Source organism: Pleurotus ostreatus, assembly GCF_014466165.1.
Source record: "Pleurotus ostreatus strain PC9 chromosome Unknown scaffold_9, whole genome shotgun sequence".
Taxonomy (NCBI): domain Eukaryota; kingdom Fungi; phylum Basidiomycota; class Agaricomycetes; order Agaricales; family Pleurotaceae; genus Pleurotus; species Pleurotus ostreatus.
Window position 1 is genome coordinate 1429131 of NW_023503164.1, and position 28000 is coordinate 1457130.

At 51.1% G+C, this 28000-nt stretch overlaps 11 protein-coding genes across 11 annotated transcripts; 3 read left to right on the forward strand and 8 right to left on the reverse strand.

Annotated features, from left to right (window-relative positions):
- Positions 1-495: 495 nt before the first annotated feature.
- On the forward strand, positions 496-2333 carry PC9H_011653 (uncharacterized protein; the record flags this gene model as incomplete). Its single annotated transcript, XM_036781136.1, is given in 3 exon segments — positions 496-1109; positions 1126-1529; positions 1561-2333. The coding sequence occupies 3 exon segments, from the start codon at positions 496-498 to the stop codon at positions 2331-2333; spliced, it is 1791 nt and encodes a 596-aa protein (XP_036626991.1).
- Positions 2334-3012: 679 nt separating this feature from the next.
- On the reverse strand, positions 3013-4524 carry PC9H_011654 (uncharacterized protein; the record flags this gene model as incomplete). The annotated part of the gene is made up of 4 exons (XM_036781137.1): positions 3013-3192; positions 3264-3376; positions 3792-3907; positions 4319-4524. 4 exons carry the CDS (start codon positions 4522-4524, stop codon positions 3013-3015), a joined length of 615 nt encoding a protein of 204 aa, XP_036626992.1.
- A 5053-nt stretch (positions 4525-9577) lies between these two features.
- Positions 9578-10068, reverse strand: PC9H_011655 (uncharacterized protein; the record flags this gene model as incomplete). The annotated part of the gene is made up of 2 exons (XM_036781138.1): positions 9578-9889; positions 9985-10068. 2 exons carry the CDS (start codon positions 10066-10068, stop codon positions 9578-9580), a joined length of 396 nt encoding a protein of 131 aa, XP_036626993.1.
- A 383-nt stretch (positions 10069-10451) lies between these two features.
- On the reverse strand, positions 10452-10964 carry PC9H_011656 (uncharacterized protein; the record flags this gene model as incomplete). The annotated part of the gene is made up of 1 exon (XM_036781139.1): positions 10452-10964. The coding sequence occupies one exon, from the start codon at positions 10962-10964 to the stop codon at positions 10452-10454; it is 513 nt and encodes a 170-aa protein (XP_036626994.1).
- Positions 10965-11356: 392 nt separating this feature from the next.
- TAH18 (NAPDH-dependent diflavin reductase) lies at positions 11357-13628 on the reverse strand (the record flags this gene model as incomplete). Its single annotated transcript, XM_036781140.1, has 10 exons — positions 11357-11501; positions 11572-11797; positions 11852-12001; positions 12050-12158; positions 12221-12370; positions 12424-12596; positions 12649-12776; positions 12832-13122; positions 13174-13448; positions 13500-13628. The coding sequence occupies 10 exons, from the start codon at positions 13626-13628 to the stop codon at positions 11357-11359; spliced, it is 1776 nt and encodes a 591-aa protein (XP_036626995.1).
- Positions 13629-13825: 197 nt separating this feature from the next.
- On the forward strand, positions 13826-16348 carry PC9H_011658 (uncharacterized protein; the record flags this gene model as incomplete). The annotated part of the gene is made up of 3 exons (XM_036781141.1): positions 13826-13907; positions 13959-15548; positions 15597-16348. The coding sequence occupies 3 exons, from the start codon at positions 13826-13828 to the stop codon at positions 16346-16348; spliced, it is 2424 nt and encodes an 807-aa protein (XP_036626996.1).
- An 828-nt stretch (positions 16349-17176) lies between these two features.
- On the reverse strand, positions 17177-18112 carry PC9H_011659 (uncharacterized protein; the record flags this gene model as incomplete). The annotated part of the gene is made up of 3 exons (XM_036781142.1): positions 17177-17230; positions 17279-17907; positions 17965-18112. 3 exons carry the CDS (start codon positions 18110-18112, stop codon positions 17177-17179), a joined length of 831 nt encoding a protein of 276 aa, XP_036626997.1.
- A 1470-nt stretch (positions 18113-19582) lies between these two features.
- Positions 19583-20633, reverse strand: PC9H_011660 (uncharacterized protein; the record flags this gene model as incomplete). The annotated part of the gene is made up of 5 exons (XM_036781143.1): positions 19583-19706; positions 19758-19886; positions 19956-20053; positions 20449-20510; positions 20594-20633. 5 exons carry the CDS (start codon positions 20631-20633, stop codon positions 19583-19585), a joined length of 453 nt encoding a protein of 150 aa, XP_036626998.1.
- Positions 20634-22021: 1388 nt separating this feature from the next.
- Positions 22022-22948, forward strand: PC9H_011661 (uncharacterized protein; the record flags this gene model as incomplete). Its single annotated transcript, XM_036781144.1, has 3 exons — positions 22022-22664; positions 22718-22800; positions 22850-22948. 3 exons carry the CDS (start codon positions 22022-22024, stop codon positions 22946-22948), a joined length of 825 nt encoding a protein of 274 aa, XP_036626999.1.
- Positions 22949-23417: 469 nt separating this feature from the next.
- On the reverse strand, positions 23418-25148 carry PC9H_011662 (uncharacterized protein; the record flags this gene model as incomplete). The annotated part of the gene is made up of 3 exons (XM_036781145.1): positions 23418-23708; positions 23763-24089; positions 24144-25148. 3 exons carry the CDS (start codon positions 25146-25148, stop codon positions 23418-23420), a joined length of 1623 nt encoding a protein of 540 aa, XP_036627000.1.
- A 1121-nt stretch (positions 25149-26269) lies between these two features.
- On the reverse strand, positions 26270-27997 carry PC9H_011663 (uncharacterized protein; the record flags this gene model as incomplete). Its single annotated transcript, XM_036781146.1, has 3 exons — positions 26270-26560; positions 26610-26936; positions 26993-27997. The coding sequence occupies 3 exons, from the start codon at positions 27995-27997 to the stop codon at positions 26270-26272; spliced, it is 1623 nt and encodes a 540-aa protein (XP_036627001.1).
- Between the last annotated feature and the right edge of the window lie 3 nt (positions 27998-28000).

Here is a 28000-nt window from a genome sequence, read left to right on the forward strand (position 1 = left end):
TCATTAAGATTGTCGAGAATCCACCTCTTGACGACGAGCGACAATGACGATGGCCCGCAGGACTGTCTTATACGCCGAGAAATACAGACAAGGCGCACATGCTCTCCGGCGCTGTTCCACGGGCGCTGCGATAGCTGCCAGCTCGCTGGCAAGGATTAAGTTGGTGGACTACTATGCGACTTCTTCAAGCACCTCAGATTACGCCACCTTTCTATATGCTATCGAGGGTTCGATCAGGCTGTCGTACCCTACGGCACGCTCGAGGATATCGAAATGCGCCCAGGCTGCCCGCTGTGCTCTTTGATCGTACTTGCCGTCAAAACTCGAGACAAGGCCTGCGAACCCTCAACTCAGATTCGACTAACGTTCTACATCCCAGGACTTCATTCCGGTCAGTGGTGCGAACACTCTGGAGATAAGAAGTAGGCAGCGTATGTTATAATTGCTGGGAGCAGGCCAGAGATCGCCGTATTGTCCATCACAAACCTTCAAATGATGTCGACCGTGGAAGCGAAGGAGGCTCTTGCGCTCCCTATCAGAAAGCAGATTTCGGACTGGACATCAGTCAAGCACCATCTCGATCAATGCGATCACGATCACCCCGATTGCAAAGCACCGCATACCTCTTTACCCGTGGGGTTTCGCGTAGTGGATGTCAACGAAAGGCGTATTGTCAAGATGCCCGAGGGTTGTCGGTACGTTGCCCTGAGCTACGTTTGGGGGCCCAATCCCGATCCATCACTCCTCCTTACCACCGTATCTACATTCTCGTCGTATCAACAAATCGGGGGCTTGAATGCTCTCAAAATGCCAAGGACCATCGAGGACGCGATGCGGGTGTGTATCCGACTAGAAGAACGGTATCTGTGGACCGATCGCCTTTGCATCATCCAAGACGACCCGAATGACAAGATGGAGCAGATCCAAGCGATGTCGGGAGTTTACTCTTCTGCTGCGTTCGTTCTCGTCGCTGTCGATGGAGATCATATGAATGCAGGGCTGGCGGGTATGGGTCAAGATAGGCAGGACCAAAAATACGAAATCATCGATGGGTTACTGGTTACCCTCGTTGGGGAAATTTACCTCCAGGCCGTTGCCACGTCTGGTTGGTTGGTTCAGCCGTAGTTGGACATATCAGGAGGCTATCCTCGCGAAACGAAAGCTTTACTTCACCTCCTCCCAAATCCAGTTTGAATGCGAGAATCAGATTTGGCACGAGGATCGGCTTTCATTCGGGTTTGGGAATCTCAATAAGAAAGCCCCGGAAAACCAAACTCCTGCGTTCACGATGGGGTTATATGGGGGGCGGCATGTTCCTTTTGGCGAATATATAAGGCGTCTACTCGCCTATCGTGATCGAAATTTGTCTTATTCATCAGACACGTATAACGCCATTACCGGCATCCTGAACGCACTATATGATCGCAATGACCTCCATTTCGGTCTTCCGCTCCCCGAACTAGAACAGGCCTTACTCTGGCGATGTCACCCGGGCACAAATCCTTGTTCGCAACGAGTCAAAGAGCTTGGTGTTGCCCTCGTGGTCGTGGAGTTCTGTAGTTGGCGGCATTTACCTCGAGGAGGACGACTTTCAAGGTTCCTTAGTGTCATGGTCGCTCTGTTCGTATGATAAGGATGATAAGGTCGTCGTTCTACCTGCCAATATTTGGAGTCAGCCTTTGTCATGGATGAAGATTGCGGACTCATGGACCAATCGCCGAGTGTCCGCGCGTGTGTCGATGGCTGTGGCTTGGATGTCAGGTTGTTTCGAGTTACCTGTGCCAGAGGGATCTTCATGGGAGCAGATCGGGTTTGAAGACTTGGATAGAGTGTTGATGGATAGGTGGCCAACTTATCGCGACTTTGCTGTGGAAGTCTTTACTTCTCTGACCGCCGAATCAAGCAATCCCCATCCTTTGAAAACAGGGATGTTCCCAGGAGCTCTTCGGGGCCATGCGCAGGTCGCTCGTCTCAGAATACTGAATTCGCATGCCACCCTTAGGGTTGTCGATCTCGGTGGCAATAGAATAGGCGCCGTCAGCAAATTGGAACCCCTCGTCCAAGCCGAAATTCTCCCCCAAATTGAACGTGGCGAGGACATATTCGAGTTCATTGCATTGTCCGTTGCGTTTGACACCACCTCCTTCATCTATTTTCCGCCCCCGTCGCGCCATCTCGATACCAGCGGCAAGTCCCTCGAGAGTGCTTTAACAGTCGCCGTCATGGTCGCTGGTAGAAGGAATGGCTGCATGTACCGCACCTCCATTGGTAAAGTTTACCTCCAAGAATGGGTCAATGCTAGCCCCAGATTTGAAGACGTTGTGTTGATGTGAAAGGACAACTACATTCGCTACCTCGGTACAACTTCGGCCACAAGATTCTTGGTTTCGCTCCTTTTGCTCCTTTTCGGAAGCGACTACCATTAGGCGTAAAGCCAACTCTAGACACTAGTACTGTTGTGTGTTGCTTTTACATTCGTGCTCGCATCCGCAGAACCTTTGACACATTGAATGCTCGCATTTTTCTCGCGTCGTTTCAGGACTCACTCATCTGTGTGGAGTTCGCCGTACCATGCGCTACATCTTTCTCGGTAGGCATGTAACACATTGTCATCTAATTGGGGTCCAGAAGGACATATTAGAACTCCACTCCGCCTCGAGGCACAGGTGAAATCATAGTGAAATGAAATACACGCGTTACCACCAAGTTCAAAGACAAAATAGTCACCTGCAGCCTGGCCGCAGCTGCGAACATCCAAATACCAGATAGCTACGACGGGCGTACTTTAATTTAATGTAGGTGAGATATATGAATGCGAACAGTCCGAAGCCTCCCCAAGACATACATACATGCAAAGTATGATATGAGCCCACCACCAAGACACTAAATATAGAAGCACAGGAACGGGTATGAGCAGGCGCTTGTTGGCTGCCAGCATGAAATGCTTGTTGACCACGAAGAATGCGGTCACGATTCTCAAGCTACATGATGTTCGTAACTAAGAGCAGGGCATCAGTTGGAACGATGAGGAGACATAAAGGGTTGCTCACTTGTATTCCCTCTACCCCCGTTTTGTCCGCCATTGATAGGGCCGTTGTAGTGGTCCCCCGAGAAATATACATTGATGAAGGTGGCAATATGTTCTCGGGGGCTGCGCAAAGAAGGGTTGTTAATCAAACCGGCATTGTGACTCTGGGGAGTCCATACAAGATCATGGAAAAAATGACGAGGATGATTGCGAATAGGAAGGGAAGATACCACACATTGGCATTGACCGATACCGCGATACTCAACTGCCATTTGACTAATGTGTCTGCAGGCATATCGTAGAGTTGCGCTATGGCCGCCTTGGTGATGTTCAGGTAGATTTGTAGTCCTATGTCGGCCGTAGTTCGTAGCAATGGAGGAGGCTCAACGGTGTGCATTTATAACACCCCAGCTGCGCCACGCCTCGAGGTAGCGTTTTTGCAACGGGGAGATTGACAATAAGACCACTGGACCATAGGCCATGCACGTTGAGTAGGGCAGGTAGGGACACATGGAAACGGGCAATCTTGTAGTCGATATTCAGAATTTTCCATCGGAGGCCCAAAGACCTAGCATACATAGAGTGTGGGACCAGAATGATTTCTTGTAGGTGAACGAGGCTATCAACGTGCTTTGAATCGCTGGCCGGAAGGTTCCGAATGTCGCTGTTCAACGGCAGGTATTTGACCATGATCCTGGGTGTTAATGACCTGCTGATGAAGAGGTTGTTTGACCGAAATCCGACAAACAGAACGGTTGCTAACCTATATCATCGGCACCAGATGTAGATGGGTTTTGGATATCGGCCCCGATGATGGGCTTGCGCTTGTGGCCATATTTCTTGCCCGCCAGATTCCGTAGAGTGTTGGTGGCACACAGCCTGGTGCCGAAGGCAAACGATTCATCAGATTTCAACAGCTCCAAGCTGCCCCTGGGATGCTACGACATCCTTTGTGCTGGTTCATGCTCACAGATCCCCGATTGGACCTGGTGACTGCAGGACCTTGTTGGCGTGGAACTGAAGGCGGGGGTCAGATCGAGGAAACAGACAAAGGAAATGATAATGTATGTGAATGACCGGATCTGCCCGGGGAATATGCGGTGGGGTGCGGGTCAAAGGGGCGCGGAAACCTGCTGGCGATAAGAACTCAGAAGAGAAAGAAAGGAATTGATGTGAGTACGCGGCTCTTGTGCACTGGGGATAAACATACTGGATACTGGGCGACGATCACGTGAAGAAGGATGGAACCAGGAAGAACCAGGAAGAACCAGGAGGAACCGGCATACTCACCCAGACACAACACACGCAAAATTAAATACTGCTGGAGCGTTGAGGCCTGAGATATGAGAGATATGAGACTTCACACCATCATTGATCTTGTGCACCCCTGGCAATGGCGGCGGTTCGCCTCCTGGAGGTTTGTCAAGAGATCGAAGATATTGGGTCGAAAACGAAAATATTCGAGTCACGGTTTGAGTTGTTTTCGCATTGTGCATGACTGGTTTGCCAGTCCATACATGGGACATATACAATGTTTTCCGCTCATATCACCTCGGAGGTTCAACGTTCAAACGTCCAACAAACGCAATGTCAACAGTCGTGTCAGCTTGGTGAAAGATTTGCCGTCTTATTGCCTGGAAGCCATTCCGTCATCCGTGAGTCAAACAAAAGCGGAGAAACACTACTTATGTGGGCCATTCCTCCAAGCGAAATACTCGCAAGTTCCCCGAAGCTTGACAGATAGAAGGCGACGCTGATGATGGTCACGGTGGCAGTCGCTCCTGAGGAAAATAGTAAGTACCGCGTGTCCTAATTTGGGAGAATGGCGGGCGCCTAGTATGGTTATGAAACTTGCCGTCACTGATGTGCGACTTCTACCCCGAACGTGAACCCCCACTAAGTACTATGTATCAGATCCCGCCTCTCAATATCAATGGAAGTGCTGATGGTCGCTACGCCGACTCCGATGACCACTGTAGGGCCGCTGCTGTATGATTGCTGCTGTATGATTGCAATACGGTCCGAACCACATACACGCATTTGTCTACGCTCTGAACCGAATAAATGAAGCTAAAGGCGATCTTCAAAAGACCTGCGTTATGCAAGACGTCAGTGCTCATTGGTGATTCGCTGGGTCGCTTCGTAACAAAAACTTGGCTATCCTACTAAAATACAAGACAAGGACTGCAGCCCCGCCGTTTTCCTTGTTCGGTCTGCTGGACATCACCAAGCACCCGAAGCACCATTGTGATCAGTGCCATCACGGTGATCCCCCTTCCACGCACTATATGCCTCTTTGCCGATGGGTTCCCGCGTGGTGAATATCAACGAAAGGCACCTCTCGTAGAGATCCTAGAGATGTACAAGATGCCCAAAGCCCTGGGTCCATATGTTGCCTTGTGTTTTGTTTGAACCTCAATCCCGGCTCACCACTCCTCCTAATCACCGGATCCGGTTTTGTTTTAGTCAAAAGTTATAAGGCTTAATCATTCGCAAGGTGCCAGGGGACTTCTGAGGATGCAATGCAGGCGTACATCCAACTATCTGTAGGCAGATCGCCGTTGCGTCCTTCAGGGTGACCTGAACTATAAGATGGAACAGGTTTGGTCGTACTCCACGATGTTTGTCCTCGTTGCTGACGAAGATCATATAGATGCAGGAATGGATCCAGATAAGCAAAATGAAAAACACAAAATCATTGAGAGATTATTGGTAACCCCATGGGTCAAAGTTAATTCGTCGCCACGCCATGTTGCTTCGAACGCAGTTGGACTGGAGCTTTATCTCACCTTCAATGCAGATTCAGTCCGAAGGTGAGAAACAGACAGCATGCCGCGCCAATTGAATACTCCGATCACCCCACCCGCAGCCTTTTCTCATTCCTATCGATGTGCAAACGTGAGTTGTCTCATACAGCTCGTTTCAGGTTTCGTTTACGACTCAGAACTCTGCTCAGTAACGCGAGCCGCGCGCTAGATTCCCCCAGAAGGCTGGACGATCACTGCCGCGGCCGGTCTCGAGTCTACTCATTTGAGCCAACCCAATTCAACCCCCAACAACTTGACCCCCAACTCTGTCTTCTGATGGTTTACCCGACAGTCGTGTCCAGGCCGTTCAAATGCTTCCAGCCCCACTTGCATCAAAATGACACTCTGATGATCCCTCGCAGCACTGGATGTTCAGAAGGGGCAGCTTATTCCCAGTTTTCAACCGCGAAGGGTACCATGATTCGTGTCTAATTTTATTGCCATCACTGACTTGCTAGGCAATTCCTGAAAGTAAAAAATTGGTCTCACGTACCGCCATTCTTTCAAACACTTGACCACTTCCTCCTTCCGCATGTCTTCCTGTGATAACTCGGGAACTCCACCGTTGCCGTGCGACTTGGGTGCAGGTCATCAAGATCCATTCGCTCGGGAGTTCACTGAGATATCACCGGCTGGGCGTATGGCGTTGTTCGCTTTTCACATGAAAACATAGAACCAACCCACAGCTGACTATACTGCATTGTCCGTCGACATAGGACCATCGTACTTACATGAGTGCCGAGTGCTTGAGTCTCCATTTCTTCTCATCAGCACTGGTGTCTGTCAACATGTGAGTTTTTCTATATCTATATTTGGTCCATTCCAACCAGTTCCTTCGACTTTCGACAAGTAGCATGTAAACAAGGGGCCGTCACATAATACCTACATCCTCGCTTATCGGTGTTTGCACTGTGCAAGCCAGGCCGTTTGCCATCAGGAGTAACTCTGGGGAGGCAAAGCAGAGAAGTGATTGTTGCATCTACCCGACGTGAGCTCTCATGAGTGTCTTTTTCAAGATTGGATCCTTAAAAGCTCACCACGTCGATTGTCTTCAGCAGACATTCTCCAATAGCAAACAAGCATCACTTCAGCCAACACACCAATTAGTAGGTGCGAGTAAAGATGCCTCCCACTGCATTTACTTGCTACTTGGTTTTGGCTGACTGCTCCTTCACGTAGCTATCATCGTGAATTTTTGTGATGTCGACCATATACGACGGCGACCGATTTAATGGAACAATCCGGGGCGGTCACAACGGTGGTAGAAACAATCGCATTCGCAACTTCAACGCATCCCAACAAGGTGACCCGGACGTAGGCGTAGTGCCCCTGAAATATGTGTTGGGAGTCAAAACAGGCGCTGGATTTCAAATTTGAACCTAACCGGTAACCGGTAACCCTTCAAAGCTTCACTGCTCCTCGCTCTCCGCATCCCAAACCGCCGAAATCACTCAAATATGCCCCGAAAATTCAAAAATCTCACTTCGTCGAACACCATGTCCACGACGATGCACATGTTGCCTACACCCACTTCCTGAGCTCTGTCGGTGCCGGAACGCTCCGACCCAGCGCCGGAAGTTTGCTACCAAGATGCAGTGTATCTCGTGAGTTCTCTTCATCTACTATGTTAGATCAGGATTTACCGGCGGGCTGATGTGTTTGATGTATTCGCCTAGCTTGTTCTACCTCTTGACCGACGATAACGACGACGGCTCAATCGATGCGAGACTGGCCTACATACCGAGAAGTACAGACAAGTCGGACGTACTCTCCAGCACATTTACACTGGCAGCCAGCTCGCTGATGAAGATGAAGCCGATAGACCACCATGTGACCTCCGCAAGCACCACCTTTCCGCACGCTATCGACGGCTCGATTCGGCTGTCGCACCCTACTGCGCGCCCGATGATGATGTTGAAACACATAAATACTGCCCACTTCGGTCTTTGATCGCACTTGCCGCCGAGACTCGAAACAAGGGATGCGGACCCTCAACCCGAATCAACTCAGCTTCTGTGTCTCGGAACTTCATTCTGGTCAGTGGAGGCCGGATACTTTGAATGTCTGCGTATGCTAACGTCGGTGGTTGCAGGCCAGAGAGCGCGGTATTGTCTACATCAACCTCCGATCGATGTAGAAATTGATGTCGCTGGTGGAAACGAAGGATACGCATCACGAGCTGGACATCCAGTGAACCATCGTCTCGATCACGATCATCCCGATCGCAAAGCACCACATCCTTCTTTACCATCGGGATTTCGCGTGATGGATGTTGACAAAAAGCGTATCGTAGAGATGCCGGATCAACCAATCCTCCTTACCACAGGATCCACATTCTCATCCTATCCCCAAATTGGCGGCGAAAATACCCGCGAAATGCCGAAAACGATTGAGGATGCGATTGAGGCATTGTGTCGGAATAGAGGAATTGTACTTGTGGGGTGACCGCCTTTCCATCATCCAGGACGACCCAAACAAATGGAGCAGTTTTAAGCTGTGTCGGGAGTCTATTCTTCCACCTCGTTTGTTCTCGTCGCTGTTGCGTGGAGTCATCTGAGTGCAGCATTGTCGGGGACAGGCAAGACCGACAGCACGAATTCGAAGGCTTTGATACTTTGATGGATAGGTGGCCACCCTATCGTGGTTATCCTGCGGAAGATTTTTTTGCTCCATAGAGAGGCTGGCAACCCTTCAACGTCTGTTGGATTGGTCGTCGAGTCGAGCAATCCGTAAAACCCGAGCTGCCCTCGACAACTCTTCACGATATTGCGCAGGTCCCTCGCCTTAGGATACTCGAACGTTCCATACTCGAATGTTTTCCTTGGAGTCGTTGATCTCGATGGCAACGGAATAGGTCCAGGTGGCAAACCGGAACCTCTCCATTGAAACTGAAACCCTCCTAAAATGAACGCTGGCAAGACATATTCGAATCCACTGCAGTGTCAGTTACCGACACCTTTTTCCCGTCTCGGTTGCGCCACCTCAATAAGCACCCTCAAGCTCCGTTAGTCGCGTTTACTTCCAAGAACGAGTCAAAGGCGGCCCCACATTCCAAGATGAAGTAGAATTACCCCTTCTACCCGGTACAAATTCGGCCACAAAATCCTTGGTTGCGCTCGTCCCGGAAATCCTCGCGTGTCGCCTTTTCTTGCCTCCGCCCTAGCACATGTGCGTGGCGCTCCGCGTCGTCATCGTGTCTTCGTATCACTGGTGGGGATTGGCCGTACCTTCTTCCCCCTAACGGAATCTGATGCCGTTCATCCCTTTCAACGCCTCCCGTGGGGTAGAAACTCCACACATCCGGGGTTGCATTCCTGCGGACGACGTATTAGCGCTGGGCACTTCCCGACACGGGGCCGTGCGCATGCTGGAGGCTGTTTGCCGATGTTACGGACGGCTACTTGTCGATGTTAATTGCGTCATCGACTCACTCCACCTACGGCATCTGCACGTCATGGAAACTTTTCCTCGTTGCTCGTCATGAACAATCGTGCGACCGTCGTTGGGTATATAAGCAAGGCGACATCCTCCAACATTCTTCCTTCCCTTCTCCCATCACCACTTTACTCATAATGCAATTCACGATCCTCACCGCCTTCGTCGCCGCCCTCGCCGTCAGCGTCAGCGCCCAAAGCGAATCCACGACCGCGACGAGCCCGATCTCCTCCGTATCTAGCAGGATAGAAAGCGAGCTTTCCAGGTGATTATTTTGTCAGATATTTTCTTCGACAACGTGACTGACCTATCTCATCAGTGCAACAGCCGCTAACTCAGCTTCTGCCTCGTCGGAGCTTTCATCGGCGCTTGCATCGCAGTCTGCTTCGGCCTCAGCAGCTTCTTCTGCGGCCTCTGCCGCCGTCAGCTCTGCCTCCTCGTTCCTGAGCTCGGTCGCTGGAGACGCCACTTCGCGAGTAAGCGCCGCGTCCTCTGTTTTGAGCTCGGTCGCCGCCGGTGCCACCAGCAACGCTGCTACGAATAACAAAATTGAAATGGGTGTCGATATGATCGCTCTGGGAGTCACAGTGATGATTGGCGCTGCCGCAGGTGCTATGATCTTGTAAAAAGTCAGGGATCTCCTTCATTCTCTACTCACACTCAGCTTACATATTACGTAGACGCATGGGTTTTCAGCTGTCGAAGTTCTCGTACCATTGTTCGTTCATCCTTCGTTCCACCTGTCATTAATGGTGTCATTTGAGCTATGTACGCGGTTATACCACATATTTCGGACATTTTTGTAGACGGGGTTCAATGCACGCTACTCTTTTGCAACATTTCTTAACAATGGTCTAGCAGTTCCCAGTAAAATCCGAATCCATCAACAAAATCATGTCAAGCACAATTTGACATCACAAGAAATCATTGAACATTGATATATGCGTGTCATCAACGCACTAAATGGAACCATAGGAAGAAAGGCGAAAAGAAGTACCGCACGAAGGCTTCGTACGATTCTTCTCTTCTACAACCCATTTGTTCGGCTTGGTCGTGCCATCTTGCGTAATTCTTGATGGGTCAGAGAATTGGTCGAATGTTCCCCTGAAATGGAAACTAAGTAAAGAACTTGAGCATATACGACACTATCCATCTGGAAGCCGACGAGCTTAAGGAATGGGTCATATAAGAGGGATTACAATACCGCTGTGGGCGCAATACGACCTCAACGACGCACTGACGACGAGCATGAAATTCTCAACTGCCTCTGTGGCCCTTTTCTTGCTCGCTAGCGGAGTGAGGTTGGTGCATTTACACCCTGTACAGCGAACGGCGAGCTGACAATTCATTTCTGATAGTGCCCACACGACACTGACATCTACCGCCTCAGCTTCGGCAACGGTCTCAGCGTCGGCTTCCTCAGCAGTCGAGCCGGCATTGTCCACGGCCTCGGTGCCTAGCGACGCGAGTGCGAGTGCAAGCGTAAGCGCGTCGGACGTCGTGAGCTCTGCCGCGAGCAGCGTTAGTAGCGCTGTTAGTAGCGCGGCGAGCAGCGCCAGCACTGTCAGCAGCTTCAATAGCAATGTGCGAGGCAGCAGCACCCGTCCTCTCGCCTCGGTTGCTAGCTCTGCTGGAGCCTCCGCGCCCAGCAGCAGCAGCGGGGCATCCAAAAGCATGAACATGGTTAACGGCATGGGGGTTCTGGGCGTGGCTGGGGCAGTCGTTTTGATTATGCTTTAGTCGAAGTCGAAGTCGGAGGCTGGGGATGGAAGAGATGAAGCTAGTATTCTTGAGTTCTTGTGGACAATGATACACTACGTATGATGATATGGAGATGTACTTCTATGGGGTTTGTACCGCGGACAGTTGCGTTTTGTTTATGGCATTAATCTGGGGAATGGAGTTTCATGATTCGAATGCGGGGGAACGAGCTTAGCTACGATCTTCAGTCGCGTATTGGAGGAGGGGAAACGCAAGATACTAGAAGAAGACCAACCGGCGTGAGCTTGTCGTATATACTTAAATAATGATGGAGACCTTGCCTACATTCTAGATGGTTGCATGATGCGGCGAGAATCCTAGCTAGCTAGCTCCAGCACTCTTCTATGAGGCGGCCAGCCTTCTCCATTTCTTCGACGTATTCTTGGGCATCCTCCGAAGTCATACCACCGCATTTTTCTGCAGCGAAAGCCACCGCTTCTTTGACTGCAGCAGGCATCTTATTCGAAGACCTAGAACCGTGGAAGCGAAGGATGTGAAACTTAGGGTCTAGTGTGCTGATACGCTTGAATACATGCTCACCCGGAAATGAGCACCCAAGCGCCACGTTCCCCCACTAGTTCCCATATACGCTGGGCATCTTCACGCATGACGTCCTGTACGTATGTGCGTTTCACACCCTCGGGCCCGTCACGCGAGCATGCCACTCGATAGTTGAGTAGCTGCTTAGAAGCGTAGTCCTCCCACTCGGAATGATAGTGCTGGTCTTTAGAGGCAGAGCGGCACCCAAAATACAGAGAGAGGGTAGCTGTATGCGTGCTAAGTTGGCATCGGGGCTCGGAAGAACGACAGATACACGTACAAGGAGAGACCATTCCACTATGAATTCGGTCTTCGATGACGGCCCTCATAGGGGCAATCCCTGTTCCTGGTCCCACACAAATGATAGGAGTCGACGGGTCTTTGGGGAGCTGGAGGAGACCTTTCTGTAGGCCTATCGAAAGCCTATCGCCTGGTGAATGTCATTTAAGGATCAAACTTACACCCAGATGGAACCTACCGACGACTAAGCCTGAAAGGTACGATGTGCAAACGCCCCGTCGTGGAACTTTCAGTTTCGTACGGTAGTCGACTATGGCGACGCAAAGATGTATTTGGCGCGGGTGCCTCTATTGACTCGATTGAAAGAGTCGGTGAATAGCTCAGTGCTGGAGGTTCACGGAATACATACATGAATTGAACTGGAGATGGAAAACTGGCGGGGCCGCAGCGGAGGGAAAACGTCGAAGATGTACTCTTTAGGGATACGAACATTGCGAAACTCGCTTAAAACCTCCAGTATCGTCCGACGGACTTTGAAGCAGTAGTCGTAGAGCTCGTCCTAAGGACTTTTGTCACCATAGGTCGCAACGGACGGAGAGTAATCGTACGCACTGCACTTTCAGGAGAGAGAAATTCATCTAACCGCTCTGCCTCCACATCACTAGTAGTAAAATACCGGAGCATTTGGAAGAAAGAGCGGCGAGGTACGGCCAGAAAGTCGACATGACGTCTGAAGAGAGCACGGATAGACACTGCCGAAGGGATATCTGTTGGGAGAGACTGATCTGAAGAGAGAATATCAACGTGGTTATTTTTAGGGCAAAAGATAGGGCCTACCTTCAGCTGTTGGCCGTACTGTATATGCAATGTCGGCATCGTCCGTCCATCCAAGTATATCTAGGATCTCCTCAACACGCTCCTCTGGAATCTCTGGATGAATAACGGCTACATCACCAGGGAAATAGCTAGCCATTGTTATATTCAATAATAACCACCGGAAGATACAACAGAGCTCCTTACTTAAGGTCGCCCTCAAAGTCTAATTCAAAATGGCGAACATCTTGATACCAATCCTGAGACGTGATCCGCTGATTTTTTGTCACAGTAGCTTGATGATACGTAGTTTGCCGGTCGCTGATCCAGTAGACATCGCTAGACTTGCCCAGTGATTGAGAAGAGGACGCGACAAAAGAAGCTCGAGGATTTGGCTTTGCATTAGGCGAGAGTGGTTCCACGCCTGGTTGTAGAGGATATATCTCCAGCAAACTCTGGGTCAATTTCTCGCACCACGGATCCAGCGCCCCGTCTATGCTGTAGATGCAAGTTAAGGCTTTTACAGGCACACACATGCGCATGACTCACCCCATTGGATGCTGTTCATCGCCTTCGCCACGTTCACATATGCGGGCTGCTCCCAAGCTTTCCAGCCTCCGGTCCAGTTTCTTCGCCGGCCAGCAGAACTTGTCGTACGCAGTGTCACCCAAACCAAACACCGCGAAGAGCATATCCTCAAACAAGTCGTCTGGAAGTCCCGAACGCAGCAGCATCGACCACATTGGTGTCATTGCACGCGGTTCGACACCGCTCCCCGTGGTCGATGCCACGAATATAACAAGGTTCTCGGCGATGAGGTCGGTCTGAACATTGAAGATGAGGTGGGCCTAAACAGCGCAAGATGGAAGATTTACGGGTTCATAGTCGGCCACGTTCACAACACGGCATTTCAAGTGAATGCAACGCAGTCTTCGAGATATTCGCTCCGCTGCATCTTGCGCGGTTCCAGTTTCAGTCGCGTAGAGAATAAGAGCAGAGCCCATGCTGCCGTTCCGGAAGGGATGATATCTGATAAGATTCCAAACAACGATCACATGACGCTATTATTGCTTGTTGTCGTCCAAAAGAAGCAATCCATCCAAGTGGTAAGCCTAATGTGGCATCTTGACTTTCTGCCACATTCCCATTGTTCCGTCACTTCGAAATTGGCCACAGTACATCGCATAAAATGGCCTCCAACATGAGTGACACCATATCTTCTAACTCATTACTACACTATGACTACTCAGACGAATTTTTGAGTGGTTACGACTCCGACTCCAGTGAGCCTCTTCTATATGATTCACTTCCTTCACTCATTCGACTTGAACTAGGTATGGCGTCTACAAACTCTACTCCCAACAAGCAAGGTGCAACTGGCGCTCGGCACCGCACTCGCGACAACATGGACGCTGCCCTGCAGGCGGACCTTCGCACTCGAACGCTCCGTGATGTGTCAGTTGAAGACTTCGTGAAGCATGTGTATGGTTTCACGGAAAAAGACATAGAGTATATCACATCAAAGGCGTGGACGCTAGATTATCAAGGCTTGGCCGAATACAACTTGGTGCTCAGCAAAGGCTTGCCGGAGACTGCCCTGTATTCGCCGTTCAAGAATATCATGGACGGGTTATTCCAGAAATTCCGCGATGACGGATATGCCCTCGATATCAATCTTGCTTCTCTAGGCAGCGAGCAATTGAAGAGCACGGGCACACCTCAAAAACCTGATGGGCTTTTCATGTTTAAGTCACACAAAGACTCTGACAAGGTGTCTTGGTCGCTCTCCAAGGCCTTTCTTGAATTTCAAATTCGCCCCAGCGAACAAAGGCTTCGGAAGGAAGCGCGCGGGGTACGTCGCCCCATCGACACAATTCGCGAAGGAACAACGCCTGCGGCTGCTAATGTGGGCGTCATAGCCTCCACGCCAGACTTGGCACCCTCTCCGCCACTCAAGGCGCCGTCTGGTTACAAGCGTCGGAGCACTGACGTTCTCGGCACTGAAGAACAAGGTCCTTCGAAGCGACCCAAGCAAATGACTCGGAAAGAGACACAGGGCGCTGGGTATGCCCTCGAGATGATGGCAGCCGCGTGTAGGCGTTGGGCTACCGGCTTCGTGATCAAGGATAAAACCGTATGGGTGCACTACTACGACCGCATAGGCGCCATCTTCACTGAGGAGTTCGATTTCTCTAAAGACCCACAAAAGCTGGCGATGGTGGCTTTGGCCCTTGCCAAGTGCGACGTCGTTCAGGCCGGATTCGAACCCCTCATCTCCCCTAGCCCCGACTCCCCACTTTCCGCTCCTCTCGTTTCGCTGGACGGCGTGTTCCTTCATTTGCCTGTGCGCGATGATGACGCAGGCGCTACGTATGTGAAGGGCTTCGAGAACGATCTGTACTCTCACTTCGAAATCTCCGGTAATCCATTATACATATACCAAGGTCTTAACGGCCGAGGCTCACTAGTCCTTCCCGGCCGTCCCATTGAAGCAGTGAAGGGAAGTGCCCCCCAGCCAGAGCAGGTCGCGGCCGACACACCAGGCACCAACAACAGCACGAAGGATTCTGGCGACATGGAAATCGTACACGGAACCACGACATCTGGGGAATCCGTTCCTCAAGTCCCTATGGTAGTCAAGCTTAGCTGGCCCTTGTCTACGCGACCGAGTCTCGAAGCAGAATTGATTCAGGAGCTCCGCGATAAGATTGGGCGCATGAGACCTCACCTTCCCAAGGTCCACTTTGCGATGGTGCTCAAGGGGACATCTATACAGCTTCCGGGGGACCTGTTCCGCTCCATGACCACGGCGCACAATTTCGAGCAGCGTTATTTCACGCTTATGATTGTTGAACAGTACAAGCATCTATGGGAGGTCCCAACATGCGATGATTTCCTCGATGTGTACCTTGACATTGTCGAGTGTATGTCCTCCTTCCTATGTCCGTTTACAATCTAATCTGTGGTAATAGGTCATCACGCTGCGCTGAAAACCGGGAATATCCTTCATCGTGACATCAGTGAACAGAACTTGCTATGGCGACAAACGTCTCGCTGCGTCGGCATCCTAAACGACTGGGATCTATCATCTGTCGCTGCCCAGCTGGGAGCTCACGCAAAGCACCGCACGGGGACTGGTCCATTCATGGCACTTGATCTCCTGAAAGACGCTGACCCCCCCTCTCACCTCTATCGGCACGACCTCGAATCTCTATTCTACGTCTTTGTTTGGGCGGCGACGAACTACACCCTCGACAAGGATGCACCATTTGTCAGAAAGCCAAATCCAGCCATATTGACATGGGCTGGTACGTATGCCGACGCCTATGAAGCGAAAAAAAGTTTTCTTGGCGACTCGGAGCCGGTTTTCGAAGGAATACAACCTGCATTCGAGCCGCTGCGGGGGTGTCTGGACGCCCTTTGGGAACTATTCCACGAGGGCTTCGACAACTCGGTCAAGCGTAAGAAGCAGCTTCAGAAGGCCAACGCCGCTTCTACTGGACAAAGGAATCGGAAACGCCGGAATGTAGATCTGATCTTGGGGGGTAACGATGAAGAGTTGCCTCTGATTGAGCCAAGTGCTCATTCGCGACGCCCCGTTGGAGTTGATCCTCCCTCCATCAACGAGGTTGACATCGATTTCGAAACTATGGGAGGGTGTTTGACGTTCGAAAAGTTCCTAGCTGCATTGGGAGAGGAACCTCGACAGTATACTGATTTATGAAATGCGACTGCGATACCCTCCTTCGTTGTGTCTCGGAATCGTTCTCTCCATGCATCCCATCTTTCTCCCTATATACCCTCATAATATTAATATATGCCATGACCGCTAACCGAATCCGAATGTCATCACTCTGAGTTGTTAAACGCCGGTAAATTTCCTCTGCGTGTTTGCATGGTATGCAGGCAAAAATGTTTCTTCTGTATACTGGTGAAGGTTGATTTAATCAGCCCCTGACTATGTCCCCTATCCGGCCCCGTTCGAACTAGAGTAATACATGGACGCTAGTTGGAATACTCATATATCATAAATCAATCTTCCGCAAACTTTTCCCAGTCCCACTCAAATCTGCATGCCATAAGAGGTATGCCCTTGATGGTGGCAGCACGGGGTGCACCTCGACGCTAGCGCTCCCACTGGCAATCCCCATACTGGCTGCGGAAGTCGATGAATTGCAGCGTTGGCATCCGCCGAAATACGTGCTCAACCGTGCGCCAATCGTCAAAGGCGTAAGGGACGGAGATGCGGAGCCCTTTCAGTTTTGTCGTTCGCACTTCAAGGAGAGCGTGTAGGATGAGGTATGCGTCTACAGCGAGTAGATAGCGGTCAACACGAGCCGGACAAGTGTAGTTCAAAGGAAGGGACAGTGAAAGGAAAGGAAGGGGATAAACGAGTGTAGAGTACAAAATCGAGTTGGGCGCAACACTTCGACGTGTGGAAGAGGAACAGGATGTATATGTGGATTCGGAAAGAGTAATATAAATATATACACCGATCGTGCCGATGGTTTCTCCAGAACTCAGCCGGTGGCAAGATTGGATCGGAGATATACTACATAGAGTAGGAGGGCGGTTGTTGTGACGACGATTGGTTCCACTGCAAAGACTTGGGAGGAAATCAGTCGCTATGATTGACCATCAACTGTGTGCTTACTACATGCTGGGATGACTTCTGTCGTTCGGTGGTCGACATAACGTCACTGCGGAGGGGTGCTTCGGAATCCTGATAGGAACTTTCAGCATCATGTGTAAGATACGAAGTAGAGGCCATAGGGTGTAAAGTGGAGGCCATAGGATAGAAAGTGGAGGCAGGAGGTGCGGCCAATGGCCGAATCTGTGGGTCGGATTCGGCGTCCACGGAAGAAGTCTTCCCACTGGTGCCCCGGGACTGGCGGTACCACAAGTACGAGGCCAGAATAGTCATCAAGAGCAGCAGCCCCCCGAGAACACCACCGACGATCGCAGTGGTTGGCGGTGTCGGCTTCGAGTCAACGGTTACAGGCACTGCCGAAGTTGGGGTTGGCAAACTGGTGCTTGTCGGTAATTCGAGCGGTATCTCGATCAATAGGTAATCCAGAATCACTCGACCACCCTCATCTGCGCAGGATCCAACAAGCGTATGCTCGGCATACGGCAGGGCGGGGCTTGTGTAGAACACTTGCTGATATTGGATTCGTGGTTGAGGTTTCCCGAAGAAGGAAAAAGGATTGCCGCCGTCTAACACGTAGGTAGTGTTGGGAAGTGTGACGCTATCCAAGGTGCCATAGACCGCTACGGAGGTCCCTGTAGGAAGAGATCAGCCCTGATGTGTGGATACGAATCGAATGTTGAGAGACATACCGACGAATTTGAACGTGAAGGATGCTCCACGTGTCTCAGTGTTGCTAGTCGTGCGTTTGTACTCGTTGGGGGATCCACTTGCCCGCCAACCAGGAGAGTACTGGATTTGGGCGTCCGCATTGTCAATGATCACGCTTCTCGAGCTCATACTGCTTGGCACTTTGAGCTTACACCGTACACGGGAGGGGAACTGAGTTTTGGGGGGGGGGGAGTTTTGTTCTCCCTAAGTTTTGCTTTACGTCGAAGCGCTCATTGCAACCCTGTGGCACCCTGGCCCTCCGTCCAGAGCGTCGAGCGGTGTAGATTCCTGCAGCAAGGCTGAAGCGCTGAAGTTACAGAATCGGATCAATTGATCGTGATGCATGATGTGTTCCAGTGATTGTTAGCTGGACTACAGCTTTTCCCATCCCATAGCGTAAGCTGTACATAGTTTCTGTCAGTACACGCACGTCGCGGGGATACACAACTCACAGGCCATCATAGTCACGCCCTCAAGAGGCCGTAACCAGGAAGCGAACTTCGAAACACAATCAGATTTCTAGTCCAAAGGAAGAAGAAAGTACAGTCTGACCTAGAGATGCGAACCGTCACAGTCCTAGTCCGAATTTCATTGGCGTTGATTGAGCGTTGATGGGAATTTTACGGGCGCTTATACACTGATGGCGCTCCTTGAACTGTCACCCCCAGGTCCTGTTATCCCCCTTCTCCCTATTGCCGTATCTCGGTCTCAGCTCGCCTCACCGGCAAGCTTGCCGTCAATATCGAGTCTATGTATCTAGATGTGGACGAAGAATAGCAATTGAATACGACAAATGATCAGGCTATACATTCGCTGCACAGCTTGCGCGTTGGCAGACGAACACGGAACCGCTGAATGAATTTCCTGTGAGAGAGTGCCATATAACCGAGGAACGTAAGCCCTCGTCCCCTCGACATTCGCAGGTACCTGATGGTGTCCGACACTTTCCTCATAGACGACCAGGATAGTCAAATAGAGTGAGTACTCACCCGGTTGGGATACGCCAGCCTCTGCCACCGAGTACCGCAATACCGCGAGCGTTATAACAAAGCGGGGCGCACCGTTTACGTTCAGGTTTGTTGGTCTACGGTAGACTATCGAGAGCGAATTCAGCAACCGACTTTGGCGCATTTCCTAATACTACGTATGCCCTAGACGGCGGTCAGCCCACATCCTTCTTCGGGGTACCCAGCTTTGAACGCGACCTAATTTATCAAATGTTTTACGCCAGCCCCCCTCTTGCAAACACTAAGCACACACCTATTGGGACTTGCGAGGATGAAGGTGGCCGGGTCATTCTAGCCTACATTTCCGTCGTTCCCCGTTGATTTGGATCTGTCGGTAAACTTTAGTCTATCGCCACTCTCCGCTAGTAATTATCCAGCTGTTGAGCTACGCCCCCGATCATTAGCTACGTCCTTCTCGTCGTCAACGATGTCCACTTTTTTTGGCATCCGCCACAAATCCAAGCTCGCTTTCGCCACCGTCAGCAACAGAGATCCCCACAGCATTGAAGTCGAACCCCAGCTCCGCTCGGGTAATCGCTATTGTCGGCGGCGTCCTTGCGGCTTCGTTGTTCGTGTCTATCACTCTCATCTCCTATCTGCGGCGACTCCGCGTCGGAGGCATTTTCTGCAGACAAAGTCCCAAGGATGCAGTACCACGCCCATTTTCCAGGATATCCGTGGACGTCTTATCAACATCGAGTCGCATGGACAACGTTCTGGTTTGCGCTGAAAGCCATAAGCCCCCCTTCCCTCGGGTAGGCACTTACTTGATGAGATCCAGTGAACAGGACTTATAGAGTGTTGGTTGAGGTGCAAAGCCATGCCACCGTGCGCGGTCGTCGCCACAGGAAATGAGGTCGGTGAGGTAGTGCCGCGCTGTATACCACACTGGCGACCTGGAAGTATATCTCCGTCTACTATCAATATTTGGGAAGGGCGCACCTCTGGCACGATAGCCAACATACCGTGCTCCGTCAGCAATAGTATACTGAATAACAATAGAAGGCTCCATCTCCCGCAGAATGCGGCCCGATGCATCGCACATCTGGCTAGCCTCGGGGCTCTGAAGGTACTCGTCGTGCACAGGAGAGGAGAGCCGTAGAACGAAGGAGTAGAGTAGAGTTGGTCGTGGTGTTCATCAACTCGCCAGAAGCCGAAGCGGTGTGTACGAGATGCAAGAGAAGGATGGGCCACTTAACATGAATCCGTCAGTGCCGGATCCCCCAAGCCACTTCTGACATCTTAGCGATATACACGACGCAAACGATGAATCCCGGAGAATAAGCATAAACAACATTGACAGCAAATGTACATTGACTTCGAGCACGAGGCGTAGCTTGAGACGGTGATCACCAGTCGGGAGGTCCTTCAGGTGTGGGCTGTTCGGGAACCTAGCAATGGTGTGAAAAGCAATCCTTCCTGGCGTTGTGAAAATCAGCGAGATCATTTCGCTCTCACCTTCGTAACTGGCTCTGCGGTTGGTTTGACGTCTTCTACGGGTGAGGCAACCGCAACAAGAACTGAGATCCAGAGGGCGATTGCCATTAGAACGGAACGGATCCGAAGCCCCTTCCCGCGAAGGAGGGATAGGAAGAACACTTACCGAAGACGAGGACAGAGGCGAATACAGCAGCGAACTTCATGTTTGGCAAGATGAGAGGCGATTATGCGTGTGGTCGTAAAGCAGAGCGGGTGCCTTTTAACGTTTCCAGCCACCGGCCTTTAGACTCCCCTCGTCTCAAAACTGAAAAGCCAATCAACGATCGGCGAAACGGTTAAACACCCAAGTCTACTTGTCCGTGTACACCAGGAAAGGCATCGTGTACCGTGAAATCATGTTGATCCTCGATAGAATGCGGGTATCTCTCTGTTTAGACGCCACTCCTCGCAGCACGTTGGTTTTCCAGCTGTTTCCAGGGACTTGGCAACGGTGTCCACATGGCAAAGTAGGTACGGGGTTCGCTGAGTGGTTTACGTGCTAAGCATCGAGCAGGGGGCCACTCTTTCCCCGACTACAGCAGCTGTGGTATGGGAGGGACCTGCTTGGAACGCTTCGACCTTTGCATGCATATGGCGAAATATGGGGTTTTACAGAGAGTGATCTGGTTCCATGACGCCGTCGCCAGATGCCAGGGCGAGTCCTCGTTATCATATGCGCGACGAACACTGAGCCCGCGTGGTAGGTAAGACCTTTCAGGGTGATGGTATGTTCTTGCACATGGTAGAGAATCGGCATAGCGCTGCGTCGACGGTGGATAAGAAGCAGACACTCAGGATGGTCGACCAAGCAGAACAAAACTCCTTTTGTGTTTTCCAAGAAGTCCCAAGCGCGCTGAACTGTGGGTCCTCAGCTGTCCTCAGTAAATCATACCCCGTCGTGAAGCGGGTGTTTACTTGAAGCTTCGTCCCAATCCTTGGCATGCTACCAACCATGGGTTAAGTGCACTATGCCCTCCAGCTTCGCATAAGTTAGCGACCATTCACGACATCGAGTGGGTCGGACGTTGGAATGTTGGACTCGCAAGCAGGCGCTCGAGTCGGCGGTGGAATAGGAGTCGTCACGTGACAAGACTCAGGAGCTCAGGAGGACTATCAGTGATGCCCCAGGCTCTAGTGTCGTGCCCTGGCTCTACGTAGGCGGCGAATGCAGCAAGCGCGCAAATGAGTACTTGAACGTCGTCTACATCCAGCAAAGTCCACCAAAACACATAGATTGGACAGCCATTTTGTTCCTGGAAATGCGTCACTTTGGGTGGGACCTGCGCCAGCTAGCCCCACGAAGGCAAACCTGAATGACCATTGCAGTAGGCCGGCCCCCATTCCCATGGCTCAAACCTATGAAGCGCAGTAAACTGTGATGCGTTACTCCTCAGGCATGCCTCGACGCTCATCATACGCACCATGTGTGACGTCACACTTTCGGCCTACATGGTCTATATAAGAACGAGGAAAAGGGAATGATTGGGATTCAGAAATCTATCCCATAAAACATCACACCAACAACACTCACCCATATACTCATATAACAACAATGTCCGGACTTCCCAGAAGCGACGATAACTTCGCCAGCGTCGGCACCGACTACTCTTCCCCTCAATACTCCTCCAGTAACACCACGACCGACAGTACTTCTCCCCAGTACGGATCCAGTACCCGGGCAACCGATAACTCTTCGTCACAATATTCCGCCAGCAAGAACCCCGCCAATACCACGGACTTCTCTTCCCCACAGAACGCTGCCAGCACCCGCGTCGCTCACGGCACAGACTTCAACAACCCATCCCACCACGTCCGCCACGACGAATCCGAGCCTCTTCCCGGTGCACGAGGAGCACGCGACACGGTTGATTACAGCCCGGATAATCTTGGAGATGACAACACCAGTTGGGCCAGGGACAAACATACCGCAGCTGCAGACTACACGTCGACCAATGAACGTCGCAATGAGTCTGAGCGTCTTCCTAGTGCCCTGGGAGGACGCGATACGGTTGACGATCGCACGAACAACCTTGGGGGTGACAACACTAGCTTCGGCAGGGATAAACATTCGGCAGGTATCAACACCTCGTCCAACAATCAACGAAGCAACCTCGGGAGCAACACAAACCAGGCTTCAGGGGGACGCACAGATGCCTTCGAAGATAATTTCTCCCGCCAAGACGATCCAACACATGGTAAGCTCCTTCGCGGTATACGTTTCAAATTGAAGGCTCAAATCGTCTTGTAGCTGGCTTCGGCAAAGACATTGCGGCAGGCGAAACGAAGGGACACGCCGGTGTAGGCGACAAAGTAATCGGGAAGACCCAGCAGGTATGTCTCTTCTGTGTACGTCATTAATCAGTTCTAATAGTTCGAACAGATGGTAGGCAAAATGACAAACAACGCTGACCTCCGCGAGAAGGGTGAATTGCGGGAAACAAGTGGGAAAGAGGGTGTGTACAGGGCGCCCCGCGACTAGGTGGTTTGGGGCAAGGATAATCGCATTGAAGGACCTTATGAAAATTTAATGTAAATCATGTAATGTCATTGACGCAATTGGGATACTCTCATTGCATTGTGGAAGCATGTCGCAACGGACTTGGTTTGCTTAGAAGACAATACAGCCGTTAAGCACTGGTGGGTGGTAAAGGCAAGACGTTGTATACTTACTTCGGAATCTAAGAAAACCTGGATCAAGCTTTCGTGGGACGCCCAGGCTGCTGAAGCTCGTCCGACGTTGACGCTGGCGAGTTGAACCGTAATGAGATAGATAAAGGTGCCGATTATTCACGCCGTTGCAGCTAGTATCACAGCCATAGATTTATGAGAATCCAAACAGAAATTCTAAGTATTTCGTCTGCGAAGTCAGTAGTCAGCGCGGCGCATTGGATCACCAAAGCATACTCTACTCACCTACTAGCTACCATAGACCTTTCGGCGATTACCCGTTACGCGATCAGCGTACTGAATTCGCATCCTTCAAATCCTTTCTCCTCGTTCTCTCGGCACATGTCCGCATACACGTTCAAACCGCCCGTGAAGTTCAAATGCTGGATAGTCTTGCCCGGGATGTTCGCCCCGGTGTACCATGATTTGGCCTTCGACCACATGCCTTTATTTCCTATGTCATTCACGAGCTTCGTATATTCTTCTTCGGCTTCCTTCTTCGGATGAACCCTGGAGAGTCCGTGGTCTCGCATGTACTGTATGCAATGGATGACCCAGTCGCTTTGAATTTCCTAGAAAGAATTTAATTTAGTCAACTTAGTCGCGGACAGACGGGGGTGATTTACAAGGGCGGTGGGGCCGTTGCTGAACGCGGTAGGGCCATGAGTCGCGTAGACAAAGAACATGTTCGGGAAGTTCGTCGTCATCATTCCCAGGTACGTGCTCGCAAATGCGGTCCATTTATCGAAGATAGTAACACCTTCAGTACCTCGAATGTCGATCTGAGTCATGCTGCCGGTCATAGCATCGAAGCCGGTGGCCAGAACGATAATATCGAATTGATGTTCGACACCGTCCGCCGTCTGTATGCCTTTCGGTGTAATTCGGGTGATTCCGTTTTCATTGACGTCGATGAGGCTGACGTTCGACTGGTTGAACACGTCGTAGTAATTCTGGAAATCAGATTTAGCTCATCACGAGCAGGTCATATGTTAGTTGACTCTCACCTGCTCTAGTAGCGGACGCTTTGCTGCGAATGGATACGGTTTAACAGCGGGGGCAAGCTTTTCTTGCAGCCGAGGGTCGTTAATACGCGCTCTGACTGTGTCCCTCCAGAACGCATACACCCAGTCGTTCGCGTCGTCGTCCGTGTAAACCTCCCGGAATCCACACAATAGTGGAATGAATCCACCACGCGCGTATAACTGTTCATAGAACTCCTTTCGCTCCTCTGGCGAGAAATCGGATGGGCGCATGTCGGTGAAGCTGTAAGAGTGACCCGCGAACGTCTTCTTTCGGAAGTCGAAAGTCTTGAGCTGTCCGTCCTTCAGCTTCCTTGCCGCATCGGCGTCAAGCTTGCGCTGAACCAAGGGCAGGGCGATGCAGGGAGTGCGCTGGAAAAGGGTGACTTGGCGAGCGACCGCCGCCGCTTCCTGAACGACCTGCACACCGCTTGAGCCTGTACCAATGACCGCCACCCGTTTGTCTCGCAGATCAACGCCATCTTGGGGCCATGTCCCAGTGTGATGCATTATCCCGCGAAACGTATCCAGCCCTGGGATCTTCGGGGTGTATGGCTTCGAGGCAAAGCCCGTGCAGAAGCTCAAGAATCGACATCGCACCGTATCGCCTTTCTCGGTTCTGACCACCCATTCGTCGGCAGCCTCGTCGAACTCAGCGGCGACCACGCGAGTGTTAAGGGAGATATCGCGGCCAAGGTCGAGGGTACGGTCGATGTATGCGAAATACTCCCGAAGTTCCTTCCAATCAGGGAAGTACTCTGAGTAGCTCCAGTTCTGCCAGAGTCCGTCGATGGAAAGCTGATAATTGCTTGCATCGGAGTCGACGCGAGCCCCTGGGTAACAGTTCCAATACCAGGTGCCCCCAATGCCCCTTCCTGCCTCGAAGACCTTTACGTTGAATCCGAGGTTCCGCAGGTGATAGAGTTGGTAGAGACCGCTGAAGCCGGCGCCGACGATGAGGATATCGACTTTGGTGGGCATCGTAGACATGTCAGAGACTTAATGGGAAGCAACGTGCAGGAGCTCCTTTTATTCAGCTAGCATATGTTGTTCCGGTCGGTCAAGAAGTCATGGCGGTCGTCCCTGGGGTAAGAGTGTATATGCCCAGAGTACACTTACGCTGGATGAAACGTACTGACCAACTCCTACGCGTCCCCAGCACATTTGTGGCTTATGCCTGCGTTGATCATTCCTTTCACGTCATCCCAAAGTAGTTTGGGAAGAAGCACGCGTACAAACACACAGATATCGTAACCTGAAATGACATGAGCACTTGGTCGTACGCTGTTGTACAATTATTGCACTTGCCTTAGGTCATCACAAAGTCCACCTAGAACATCTGATCACATATATGTAAGACTTTAGAGGCATGAGAACTCACTGTAATTGATATTACGAGCGATATTTCCATGATTATCCCCATGGTAGACCATCAAACAGACACTTCGTCAGGACCTCGCTTCTGAGTAATGGACTCGCACGCCTAGGCTGATCCTGACTTGACACATCCGGGGAGCTGTACTTGAAGACTCGTATTAGAAGAGCACTGCACCTTCGTTGAAGTAAGCGTCGGGTTCTAGACGATGAGCGGAACAAAGATGTATGTAGTCGTTGAAAAAGAAGTGAATGTGAGAGTCTGTAATCTCACGCTCCATATGTCCGTGCATATATGCTGATTTAGCTTCAAAGTTCCCCTTGAACGACAGAAAGCCAAGTAGAGTCCATTCTCGCAGCTGAGTTGTCGCTGCACAATCAATCCTTGTACTTCGAGCGACAAGTCGCTCACCTTCAAGATAAAGTATACTGTTAAACCCGACTCGGAATACAAATCATCACATCGTGTCATCAACGCAATCGCTACGGACTCGCAGGATCATGTCACAATAAGTCGTCGTAGAAGGCTGGGTATTCCAATGCTTGTTTCGCGGCAACTATGCTTCGAATGAGGAAACTCTGGAGGAGCTCGTGCTGAGTAGCATGCCAACGCAAAACCTCGCTCATACATTCATTTCTTGAGAACGAAAACAATACTATCCCCACATTGACCAAGTCAGCAGATAACTGAGGCAAGATCAAAGCAAAGCCTACTCACCTACTAACATGAATTTTCGTTATTTCTTCTGCTTACTCAATTCAAATCCTTCATATCCATTCGCCTCGTTCTCTCGGCACATGTCTGCATACATGCCCACGCCGCCCGAAAAGTTCAGGTGCTGAATTGTCTTGCCCGGGACATTCGCCCCAGTGTACCACGATTTGGCCTTCAGCCACATTCCTTTATCCCCCAGGTCATTCACGAGCTTCGTGTATCTTTCTTCCGCTTCCTTCTTTGGGTGAATCCTGGAGAGTCCCTGGTCTCGCATGTACTGTATACAATGAATGACCCAGTCGCTTTGAATTTCCTATACATCGTTTAGCCAATCTCGTCGCGCATGGACAGGAAGTATTTACCAGAGCTGTGGGACCATTGCTAAGCGCGGTGGGGCCATGAGTCGCGTAGACGAAGAACATATTCGGGAAATTCGTCGTCATCAACCCGAGATACGTGCTAGCAAACGTAGTCCATTTATCGAAGATGGTCACGCCTTCAGTACCACGAATGTTGATCTGAGTCATGCCACCAGTGATGGCGTCGAAGCCAGTGGCCAACACGATGATATCGAATTCGTGCTCAACACCGTCCGCCGTCTGTACGCCTTTCGGGGTAATTCGGGTAATGTCGTTTTCGTTGACGTCGATGAGGCTAACGTTCGACTGGTTGAAAACGTCATAGTAATTCTGGGAATGAGATTCAGCTTGCAGCGAGTGGGTTTTATATCACAGTCGAGCCTAACCTGTTCCAGTGGCGGACGTTTGGCTGCGTAAGGGTGTGGTTTGACAGCGGGAGCAAGTTTTTCTTGCAGCCACGGGTCGTTGATACGCGCTCTGACTGTGTCCCTCCAGAACGCATATACCCAGTCGTTCGCGGCGTCGTCCGCGAAAACCTCTCGGAACCCACACAACAGTGGGACGAACCCGCCACGCGAGTACAACTGCTCATAGAACTTCTTCCGTTCATCCGGCGAGAAATCGGATGGGAGCCTGTCAGTGAAGCTGTAAGTGTGGCCGGCGAACGTCTTTTTCCGATAATCGAAAGCTTCGAGCTGCCCTTCTTTCAGTTTCCTTGTCGCATCGGCGTCAAGCCCTCGTTGACCCATAGGCAGGGCGATACACGGCGTGCGCTGGAAAACGGTGACTTGCCGAGAAAGAGAGGCCGCTTCCTGAACAACCTGTACGCCGCTTGCCCCTGTGCCAATGACCGCCACCCGTTTGTCCCGCAGATCGACACCCTCCTGAGGCCAAAGTCCTGTATGATGGATTATCCCGCAAAAAGTCTCCAGTCCTTGGATCTTTGGAGTGTATGGCTTCGAGGCAAAGCCCGTGCAAAAGCTTAAGAATTGGCACCGCACCGTGTCGCCTTTCTCAGTTTTGACCACCCATTCATCGGCAGCCTCGTCGAACTCAGCAGCGACCACGCGAGTGTTCAGAGAGATATCGCGGCCAAGGTCGAGTGTACGGTCTATGTAAGCGAAATATTCCCGAAGTTCCTTCCAATTAGGGAAGTACTCCGAGTAGCTCCAGTTCTGCCAGAGTCCGTCGATGGAAAGCTGATAATTAGTTGCATCGGAGTCGACGCGAGCCCCTGGGTAACAGTTCCAATACCAGGTGCCCCCAATGCCCCCTCCTGCCTCGAAGACCTTTACGTTGAATCCAAGCTTCCGAAGGTAGTGGAGCTGGTAGAGACCACTGAAACCTGCACCAACGATGAGAATATCGACTTTAGTGGGCAACGTAGACATGGC